A 12,159-nucleotide genomic window follows, 5' to 3' on the forward strand; every position below is an offset into this window, starting at 1 on the left:
TCTTTGTGTATTTGTTAGCAAAACAGTGGGTACAAGTGTTTAATCATCACTGTGTTTTATTTGGTCAAAGGATATAAGCATCACTGGCAAGACCAGTATTTATTGTTTATCCCTTAATGCCCCTGAACTGACTATCTTGATAGGGCCTTACAGATGGGAATTAAGTTAACCGTATTGGCAGGTCTGGAGTCACATAGAAGCCAATTTGGTTTCCCTCCCTGAAGGACTACAGTGAACCAGATGGATTGTTGCCACAATCCAACATGCCTGAATTGGCATTGTGCATCAAGCTGTTTCTCTCTAATGTTAGTGCATGTGGTTAAAATTATGATGCCAGAGCTCACACAGCTTTAGTCAGCAATATCCATTTCTAAGAGGGAGAATGGGATTGAATCAGCACCCAGAACTGCTACACACTAAGACGAGCACTCCCGTTTCTAAAGGAGGCAAAGACCAAACTCTAATCGCTATGTCTGAAGTGAAAATACGCAACAAAGGAATATATGGTGAACAAGTTAAAGTGAATACTCAACATTATTACAGAGCACAGCTGAGAACAGAACTGATCCATCACCTGATGTGTTGCTATTCGTGCAGTTTATTTGTTTTAAGTCTTCTTTGATCATTTGCTCTGTTTTTCTTATCATGCTTTCATCGAACCTTTGTGTTTCAGTTTTAAAGAGAGCCTTGTGATCAACAATGATACTGCCTGGACTTAAACAAAATGAGAAACCAAAAATAAGGTAGGATAAGTTACATTTAGCACTAACATACTGTATGTCTCTGATGGAATAGAATTTTATCTGGATTAAGATCTGTAAACAGATGACTTGAGGTCAAGTGGAGGCAATTATCTGTACTTCCGTTCTCAATTCAATCATTCTTGCAATTGTATGTTGAAGTTAAACCCAGCCTAGGTATCTCCTTTGACTCTAAACTTCAAACCTTCATCATGGATTACAATGAGGTATTGTGTTCCCTGAATGATTTCCCCGAAAGGCCAAAGGATGTACATTTAATGGAAAGGGGTCAAGGAGAGAAATAGAGTGTGGGCCTAGGTGGTCAAAGGCTGTCTGCCATTGGAATAATTTAGTGGACAATAGAGGAGATCAGATTCATAAAGGAAGAGGTAAAATTTTGAACAGGGAACTTTCAAAAAGGAACTGGATAAATAAAGGTAAAATAATAACACAATTGTGGGAAGGAAGCAAAAGGGTGTATGGATAAATAAATTAGCTAGTTACTCCAAATATTCAACATAGGAATGAAGGACTAGGACCCCTTCTGTATCATTTGGTACTGCATTTGTGTGGCAGAGGGTATATTTTTTTCACTCACAACTGGAAGATATCACACATCATATACAGTAAAACATTGTACAGGCAAACTGGAATCTGATAGGCTTTTAGTAGAATTATGTAGCTTTGCATCAAATCCTTCAAATTTTTCAATGAATATCACATTGGATAAATATGTTTGCACTGCTGAGACTCTTATTGTTCCTTGGAGAACTACATTGAGATTACAGTGCAGAAACAAACCCTTTGTTGATGAGGGGAGAATAAAAGGGTTAGGATTAATGTAAACAGAGACGTAAGAAATTCTGCAGATGCTGGAATCTGGAGCAATACGCAAAAAGTGCTGGAGGAACTTAGCAGGTCAGGCAGCAACTATGGAGGGAAATAAACAGTCGACGTTTTGGGCTGAGACCCTTCATCCTGACTCGGCCCGAAACGTCGACTGTTTATTTCCCTCCATTGTTGCTGCCTGACCTGCTGAGTTCCTCCAGCACTTTTTGAGGATTAATGTAAAATTGAGTGCCTGATGGTCAGCAGAAGGGCCTATTACTGTGCTGTATCTCTCTCTGACTCGGCTCTTTTACGTTATTTACCTCAACTACTCCCTCTGGTGGCAAGTTTTATATTCTCACCAGTCTCTTGAGTTTCTAAGTTCTTTATGAATTCCCCATTTAGTTTCTTGGCATTTCTCTTATATTGATGATCTCTAGTTTTTCTCTCTTCTCTATGCAGAAGCATTGCCACTCTATGCCTATGCAATCAAGCCATAGAGTCATAGAGATGTACAGCATGGAAACAGGCCACTTGTCCCACCACATCACACCAACCTGTGGGCACTAATCCTATCTCCCAGTACTTGACCATACCCTTCTATTCCTATGCATTTCAAGTGCTCATCTGGAGACTTCTTAAATATGGTCAACGACCCCACTTCAACCACTCTCTTGGGCAGTGTATTCGCCACTCTGGGTGAAAAAGGTCCTCCACATATCCCCTCTGAATCTTATAGTAAATATATGTCCTCTTGTTTTGTCCACCTCTGATATAGGGAAAAGTTTCCTAAAGCCCTATCTGCACCCCTTATAATTTTATATACCTCAATCATGTCCCCTCTTACCTTCGTCTGCTCCAGGGAGAACAGACTTAGCTTCTCCAGTCTCTCTTCATCCCAGGCAATATCCTGTTGAATCTCCTCTGAACCCTCTCTAACACTATTACATCCTTCCTATCGTGTGGCACCCAGAACTGCATGCAGTACTCTAGTTGGTGCCTAACCAAAGTTTTATAAAGTTTTAGCATAACCTCCCTGCTTGTGGATTCAATGCCCTGACTAATAAAGGCCTGTATTCCATATCCCTTCCTCACCACATTGTCTACTTGCGCTGCTACCTTCAAGGATTTCCGTAATTGTACTATAGGCCCCTCTGTTCATCAATACCCCCTAAGATCCTACCATTCATGGTAGATGTCCTAGCCTCATTAGCACTACCAAAATGCATCACCTCACATTTATCCCAATTTGATTCCATCTGCCATTTATCACACCATTTCAATCCATCAGTATCACTCCATCAGTATGACTCCACTAATCTTCATGGTATCTGCGAATGTACTGATTGTGCCTTCTCAATCCACATCCAAATCATCTATGTATATAACAAACAGCAAAGGTCCCAGCACCAATGCCTGAGGAATACCTCTAGTAAAAAGCATCCAATTACTAAAACAACCCTCTATCTTAACATTCTGTCTCCTATTGCTAAACCAATTTTGGATCCATTTTGCCAAATTGCCCTGGATTCCATGGGCCCTAACCTTTTGGACCAGTCTCCCATGTGGGACTTTGTCAAAGGCCTTTCTCAAGTCCATGTACAGTAAACCACATCTACTCATCTGCTCTCATCAATACACTTTGTTACCTCTTCAAAATATTCAATCAGACGGGATTGGCCCTTGACAATACCATGTTGGCTGTCTCTGATTAGACCCCGTTGTTCCAAGCGATCATTAATCACGTCCCTCAGTAATTTCTTCAACAGCTTCCTTACCACTCACAGGTCTATAAATTACTAGGCTCTTCCCTGCTGTCTTTGAAAGCAGGGACCACATTTGTTATCCTCCAGTCAACAGGAACCTTACTTGTGGTTAGCGAGGATTTAAAAATCTCAATTAAAGCCCCAGCAATCTCTTCCCTTGTCCCCCACAGCAGCATGGGATAGATCCTATCCAGCACTGGGGTTTTATCCTCCTTTAAGCCCGGTAATCCATCAAATATCTCCTCTTTATTTGCATTACATTATCACCTTCCTCTTCGCTAAATTCTCCAACTAGAAGATATGTTTCCTTAGTGAATACTTATGAAAAATATTCATTTAGGGCCACTTCTATACCATTTGGCCCCATAGACAGATTGCCCTTGTTGTCCCTAATGGGCTGTACTCTTTTCCTGGTTATTCATTTGCACTTAATATACTCATAGAATGCTTTTGGATTAATCTTAATCTTGTCCGGCTGTGATATTTTATAACCCCTCTTTGCCTTCCTAATTTCCTTTTTTTAAGCACCTCCCTACACTTCCTCTGCTCCTGACAGGCCTTGCTCGTCTTTAGTTCTCTGTACCTGCATATTTCCTTTTTTCTCTGCCCTTTGGGAGTTTTGAAGGAATCTATGAAGTCAACCCTCAGCTTTATTTTTACAAGAAAACCATGCTCTTCTTCCTTTTTTTGTAAGTATAGCCTTCCTCAAAGATCATGATTGGTAAATATCTTTAGAATTCTATCTGGTAACTCTTTTTCCATTTTGCGATTTGGTAACTAGAACTGTACGCATTTAGTTTATTATGCAATACCCATTATTTGCGAATGGACTAACTAAGCTCTGCTGCAACATCAACATGACTGATTTTTTTAATTGTTTAACGTACTAGAAATATGTGCATGTTTTCTTTTTCTTATCGGCCTTACTAACCTTTATTGGTACTTTTAATGATTAGTGCATTAGTTCTTCCTAAGCTCCCCAAACCCATTTAGATACTGAAAAGTAATAAGAAGGTAGATAGTAGTAATAGTAAAATGTAATCTCCTTAATTTTTTTCTTACAAAAATTTTCTACCTTATAACTCCATGTTGAAATTTGTCAGTTATGTGCTTATCCTGTAAATTTATCAATGTTATCTTGTAACTTTTACAATCCCAACAGTTTTGATGATCCTTCCCAAGCTGATGTTATCCACAAATTTAGGATTTAAATTTATGATTCCAAAATCTAAAAGAATAGTATAAACTGTAACAACAATGGTTGCATCACTTATCCTTGTGGCAGTTCCCACCAAACAGCTATCATTTCAAGTAACTAGCCTTTATCTCTAGTACAATTTTCTGTCTTTAAGCACATTTGTTGATCCTGACTGCTCCCTGATTTGGCATGCTCTACCTTATTCATTAATCTATTAATTAATACCTGTTGTTTGCAAGTACAGTATATGTCATCTACATTGATTTTCAGAAGGTGGTCCCACACAAAAGGCTGGTTAGCAAAACTGTGTCCCATGGAGTTAAAGAGTCAGCAGTAGTGTGGATAGGAAATTGGCCTAAAGAGACTTGTGGTAAATGGCTGTTTTTCAGAGTGGAGGCTGGTAGTCAGTATGTTCCCCAGGGTCAGTCCTTGGACAACTGACTTGATGCATATAAGTTATACTGCAGTGGGTGTTCAGGGTAAAATCTCCAAATTTGCAGATGTCAAAGTTTGGAATCGTGGCAAACCATGAGGAGAATATTAATAGATTACAAGAAGGCATAGATTGGCTGGCTGACTGGAAAAACATGTGGCAGATGGAATTTAATGCAGAAAATTGTGAGTGATCGATTTTGACAAAGAAAAAAACCAAGGCAATATAAATTAAATGGTACTGTTTGGAATGATGTTCAGAAACAGGGGGAGCCTGGTGTCTATGTGCATAACTCCTTAAAGGCATCAGGGCATGTTGAGAGAGTGGTTAACAAAACTTACGGGGTCCTGGGATTCAGAAATAAAGTCACAGCAGAAAAGCAGGAATGATAAGTTGAACCAATATAAAACATTAGTTTGGCCACAACTTGAATATTGCATCTGTTTCTGGTCACCTAAGTTTTACAAAAGATGTGAAGGCTCTTGAAAGGGTGCAGAAAAAAAATACTAGAATGGTTTCAGGGCTGAGGGACCACAGTCATGTTTCGAGTTGAGAAACAGGGTTTGTTCTCCTTTGGATGCAGAAAGTTGAGAGTAGATTCCATAGAGATATACAAGAACGTGACTGGCTTAGATAGAGTAAATAAAGGGAAGCTGTTCAACGGTCAGGGCACATGGATTTAAAACTTTGGGCAATAGGCACAAAGGGGATTTGTGAATTTTTTTTACATCTAGTTATGATCTGGAACTCACTGACTGTATGGATGGTGGCTACAGAATTAGAACCATCCAAAAGAATTAGATAAGCACTTGAAAGAGAATAATTTGCAGAGCTATGTGAAAAGCCAGGGAAATGGGACTGATGAAATTGCTGTATAATAGACAATGGGCCAGATGCCTCCTTCTGTGCCTTAATGATTCTATTCTAGCTTATTAAAGACTGCTTGGAAACCTAACTAATTCCATCCACTGTATTTCTCGTAACTACTTGCTAAGAATTTATTGCCATTTTCACTTTTGAAATCCACTTTGATTATTCAGTTATACAGCACAGAAACAGGCCTTTCAGCTCAACTGCCAACCAAGATACCCCATCCAAGCTAGTTGCATTTGCCAGCATTTGGCCCATAACCTTCTAAATCTTTCCAATCCATGTACCTGGCCAACTGTCTTTTAAAAGTTGTTACTGTACCTGCCTCAACCACTTCCTCTGGCAGATGATTCCACATAGATACCACCCTTTGTGTAAAAAAAAAGTTGCCCCTCAAGTTCCTCTTAAATCTTTCCCCTCTCACCTTAAACCTATGCCCTCTAGTTCTTGATTCCCCAGGCCTGGGAAAAAGACTGAGTGCATTCACCCTATCTATGTCCCTCATGATTTTATACACCTCTGCAAGATCACCTCTCAGTCTGTTACACTCTATGGAATAAAGTCCTAGTCTGTCCAACCTCTCCTAATAACTCAGTCCCTCAAATCCTGGCAGCATCCTTGTAAATCTTTTCTGCACACCTTTCCTATAGCAGGCTAACCAACACAGAACACAATACTCTAGGTGTGGCCTTACCAGCATCCTGTACAACTGCAACAAGACCTCCAACTTTTATACTCAGTGCCCTGACTTATGAAGGCCAGTGTGCTAAATGCCTTCTTCACCACCCTGTCTACCTGTGACTCCACTTTCAGTGAACCAGGTACTATATTTACTAGAATTTCTAGTTCAAGACCTCTGTTTATAATGCTTGGAATCCCAGTGGTGCCACAAAATAGGCAAGAGCCACCTGAGAGAATTGATAAGACCACAGCCTAATGACCTATCCAAAGGATGACAACTCTGATATTGGAGCACCGCGTTGGTATTGTACCTGAGTATCAACCTCAAGTCTCTGCCGAATTAGAATCCATGACCATCAAATTTGGAAAAAAACATGTCAACCAATTGACATTACTTTGTAGGTACATGAAATGTACCTAACTTTGTACATTTGTAAGTAATGTATCTACATTACCCACTGTTAATGTCCAGTTAACATTTGTATCAGAAAATATTAAAAGCTTCAAAGCAGTCTTTGTCAAAGTGATATAAAGTTATCAGATCATGGCCCATTTTAGATACTTACCTTGTTTTTGTAATCACTACTGTATCATATCCAGTAATTTTACCATAAACACGTTTCATCTGAAAGAGAAAAGAGGACAGGTTGATAAGCATGGACAGATGTATGCGTATAAATATTAAAAGTTTATATTATAGGTTAAATTTAGCTTTAATGAGATATGTTTGGCTTTACAATTTGGACAAGAACAATGCAGTTCCACTGAGCTTAATGGGAAATGTGGTTTGGAAACAAGGAACACCCCTCTTGGGAAAGGCCTGACCTGCTGAGCATTCAGAACAACAGTGCTTACACAGTGCCCTTAACATGAGGCACTTCACAGAGGCAAAATCTAAAGATATGTTAAAGGGTCCAAAGAATAAACTTCATCAAAGAGGGTTTTATGGATTAACATTATAGAGGAAGAGAGTGGTGAAAAGATTTAAGTGGGCTCTTTGCATAAGGTCTAGCCAGGCCAAAACACAGGTGAATGACAAAATGGTGCACCAAGACCATAACTAAAGGCATGGGTCTTCAAGGATAGAGAAGGAGAATTTATGGATCTGGGGGAGATTACAGAAATAGCAATGGGAAAAAGTATTCAATTGTTGGGGTGCTAAGTTTAAATTGCAGACCTGAAGGATCCTAAGAGTCAGTGGAGGTTAGTGAAGGCAGGATCGATGGAAGAAAAGATGGTATTGGTATTGGTTTATTATTGCCACTTGTACCAAGGTACAGTGAAAAGCTTGTCTTACAAACTGATCGTACAGGTCAATTCATTACACAGTGCAGTTACATTGAGTTATTACAGAGTGCATTGATGTAGTACAGGTAAAAACAATAACAGTACAGAGTAAAGTTTCACAGCGACAGAGAAAGTGCAGCGCAATAAGGTGCAAGGTCACAACAAGGTAGATCGTGAGGTCATAGTCCATCTCATTGTATAAGGGAACCGTTCAATAGTCTTATCACAGTGGGGTAGAAGCTGTCCTTAAGTCTGGTGGTACGTGCCCTCAGGCTCCTGTATCTTCTACCCAATGGAAGAGGAGAGAAGAGAGAATGTCCCAGGTGGGTGGGGACTTTGATTATGCTGGCTGCTACACCAAGACAATGAGAGGTAAAGACAAGAGTCCAAGGAGGGGAGGCTGGTGTCTGTAATGCGCTGGGCTGTGTCCACAACTCTCTGCAGCTTCTTGTGGTCTTGGGCAGAACAGTTGCCATACCAAACCGTGATACATCCAGATAGGATGCTTTCTATGATGCATCGGTAAAAGTTGGTGAGAGTCAAAGGGAACAAGCCAAATTTCTTTAGCCTCCTGGTGAGCTTTCTTGGCCGTGGCATCTACGTGATTTGACCAGGACAGGCTATTGGTGATGTCTACTCCTAGGAACTTGAAGCTGTCAACCCTCTCGACCTCAGCACTATTGATGTAGACAGGTGCATGTACACCGCCCCCTTTCCTGAAGTCAATGACCAGCTCTTTAGTTTTGTTGACATTGAGAGAAAGGTTGTTGTCATGACAACATTCCACTAAGCTCTCTATCTCCTTCCTGTACTCCAACTCATCGCTGTTTGAGATACAGCCGACAACGGTGGTATCATCTGCAAACTTGTGCAGGTCATCTTCGGGCAGCAGAGTTTTGGATGAGCTGATGTTTATGGAAGGTGGAGGGTGGAAGGTCAGGTTGTTACGGTGAGCAGGTGTATTGGTTGTGCTAGGTACCTTTGATATACATCTGGTGACTGACCTAGTGTCTAGGTATCATGTTGCTAAGGGACCTCACGTATTGAAGAAGGGAAAAGGCAAAGAGGAAACCCTTGAAGGGTTTGCAAAAGAATGAGCGTGAGGAGCAGAGAGGAACCACTGGTAGAACTATTGTGTTGACTAGCAACCAGTTGATTAGTATGGGCTTGGGTAAGGGTAGGCCCACTGAGCCAGATGATGATAAATGACATTGAAAAAACATGGTGTTGACCTCAGTGCCAAAAACTGAAGGGAGTTGTTGCGAACATTTTCCCTCATTCAATGTCACATTGACTGAATGTCACATTGTTTAGGGCCATTTTGGTGAAGAGGTTAGAGATGAAGATCCTACCATAGTAATGGAAGCAGAAAAGCCTCCAGTGTAATTTTGTCACTAATTAGATAGGGTGGTAGGGGTGAAGATGGTTAAAAGTTTAACATTTGACTTTGATAACCGAGTACAAATTGAGAATTGGAACTTGATGAGGGCAAATGGGTTTCAAAACTATTTCCAGTAGTCATCATGTACATTACCAGTATATTAAAATCATCCAACCTGCTTCTGAAATTCCTTTGAAAAGTTCAGGAATGCGTTGGAACTTGTAGAATTCAACTTTTCAGTGTAATTTCTGTTCACAATCTCCACTGTTACTCTGATCGCATACATAATATTCCCTGTAATACAGTGCAATGTGTGTCAATACTTTACATTATACAATAAGTAGAAACCCTTTAAATACCCTTCAGGGGAATAGAGGAGTTGTCATTTTTAGGCTGTAATGTCCCTGTGCTATTATGACGGTGGAGTGTTCCCCAGGCTATTATTAGGGTGCACGAAGCCATTCTATATTATGCCACAAATTTCTCAAAGAGTCATAGAAAGATACAGCATGGAAATAGGCCCTTTGGCCCATTGACCATCAAGCACCCATTTTCACACTAATAATCCTACCCAGGCCCATTTTATTCTCCCCACATTCCTTTCGCTCTGCCGCCAAAACTCTTTGTTATTTGCAGTTTTAATACATCCCATATTTCATATATACTCCAGATAAATCTTCATATCTCAATCACAGCGATGTAATCCATTATCTGAGCAATGCATATATTTTAAAACAAATCCAACTCACCAGTGACAGAATTAGAAACTGATTCACAATACAATCCCTCATATGGACTGTGGCAAGTACACATTTGGCCATTCCAGGAACCTCCATTTGCACATGGATTAGCTGGTGGAAAACAAGGTAAAATCAGTTTGTAACAATGGATAAATACTGGAAAGTATTTAAAGAAATATTTCAAAATTTTCAATGAATGCACATTCCATTAGTGTATTAATTTAGTTTATGCACATTCCATTAGTGTACGTCGTTTAGTTTGGGCAGCAGTCACAGTTCAATGTTAAGATTAGAAATCTATACATTGGCTTAGGTAAGGCACTATGAATGTCTATGATGCCCCCAGAAATTGATCCCTCAAGATTTCAGTATGCAGGCAATGGTCTGACTGGTGACTCATAATTTGGACATTTCTCATGTTCCACATGTGAAGCAAGTGACAGCATCTCTCCTGGCCTGTGCTTAATGGTTGACTGTTGCTCAAGGTATCTTTCGAAGGTCAAAGCCTGTGATATCATTGCTCAGTTCAGTTACCACATTATGGTCGGTGATGATTACAGTCGGCTAAATGGGGTGCCATTGAGTGGTACGGCTGTGATTAGTTTGTAGGATTTAGACTGTGTTCCAGGAAGATTTCATATGGGTGTGTGGATTTTTTTGATGTCCTTTTTCAGTGACACTGCTTCATTGGCTGTCAGGCAGTGGTGTTTTTTAAGGAGAAAGTTTTCTCCGTAGACATCAGGAAATTCAATTTAGGGTAGCTTAAACTTTCAGGTATAAGGATCCAAAAACACGTTTGAGTGGGACCAAGTTTCTCAATCCCATTCCTGGCAACACACCATATCTACTGTTGTTCTTCAGAATTTCATTATATTCCATTACTTGGCCTAACAGTGTGATCAATTGTTGAACATTTTAGATGTGCTCAGAACTTTAACTCGTGGAGATAATTCAGATTAGGGTTGACTTTATTTCGTGAGAACTCCATCACCTATGAAGATTGTGGATCAGGAAGATTAGGATTGGGAAAACTCAGATCATGAAAATAAAAACCTGGAAAGTAAGAGTCAGAGTGGATGTGTAGACGTTCCTGAATTCAGATACATAGCAACTATATGAACACACATGCATGCGTAAGCGCGCGCACATAAACATACACACATACACACACACACACGCAAACGTACACACAATTTAGATGCAATTATAAGGAAAAACCACCAGTGTCTTTACCTCGGTAGTTTACTCTGCACAGATGCTGCCTGACCTGCAATATTTTCACACTAATTCATTCTTTGCTCAATAATTGTTTTCTAAATTTCACAAGTTATTCTTTCACATCAACTCCCCAGTAATTGAGTCCGTGACTTGCAACTACACTTACTTTTGCTGGTAATTTACCTTGTGCAGTTGGTGATCCGGGAGACGATTTGGAAACAGGTGCGCTGCTCGTGAATGTCAAAGCCTCAGAAGAAGTTGCTCTTGTCGTTGTCACCTGAGTAGTTGGTTTGGTCTCTGTTCAATTGCAGAAGGTTCTTGTTTACTCACTCTTTTCTCTTATCAAACACCATGCAAGTTTTGATTTGATGGGATTGAATATACCAATTTTAACATTTGGAATGGGTGACTGTGACTAGGAGACCACATTAATAGAAGCTGCAGGTTGGGCTCTGGGTACGGAACTCATAGACTGAATGCATAACGGCAGATCTGAACCCCAACTGGTACATTAATTGCAATGTGGTAGAATGGTACTGGTGTACTGTTGGATGTAGAGTTCCTTTTCGCCTACAGCTGATGCAAGCAGCTGAAATGTTTCAAATGCTAGACTTTACCTAATTTGATAGGCATCATGCATTGTCCAAGAATTAAGGAAAAGCACTATGTCACTGTAAAATGTTCTTTTTCATTTTCTGATACCTGACACAAATTTCTAAGGCAGGCTTCAATGTCTGCCGTGGCCCCTATAACCTGTCTCTGTTACCAGGCTGAACATATCAGGCTCCCCTCTGGGTTGCGTCATGAAAATGTGCCCAAGCAGTTATACAGTGTTCTTAATGTTGTGAGTTTGCAATGTGTCTTTTTTGTGAAAACATCTGTTTCATGTTTCACTTCTACAAACTCAATTCTCACAAAGTAAATTCTGGTACCCAGGTGGGAAACGGCCCCCCTGACTGCCATTTACCTGCTGTAGAAGAGGGTCCTGTGGATACGCTTGATAGAGTTGGACTGCTG

General features: G+C 40.2%; 1 protein-coding gene across 1 annotated transcript in view; it reads left to right on the forward strand.

The window, feature by feature from the left end:
* The first annotated feature begins 473 nt into the window (after positions 1–473).
* Positions 474–12,159, forward strand: part of ache (acetylcholinesterase) — a 128,922-nt gene continuing 117,236 nt past the window's right edge. The window contains exons 1-2 of the mRNA XM_052044493.1: positions 474–506; positions 674–743. Coding sequence (XP_051900453.1) covers positions 700–743 — 44 coding nt within the window. The 5' untranslated portion in view covers positions 474–506; positions 674–699. The remainder of the gene's footprint in view (positions 507–673; positions 744–12,159) is intronic.

The sequence above is a fragment of the Pristis pectinata genome, chromosome 37 (assembly GCF_009764475.1).
Source record: "Pristis pectinata isolate sPriPec2 chromosome 37, sPriPec2.1.pri, whole genome shotgun sequence".
NCBI lineage: Eukaryota > Metazoa > Chordata > Chondrichthyes > Rhinopristiformes > Pristidae > Pristis > Pristis pectinata.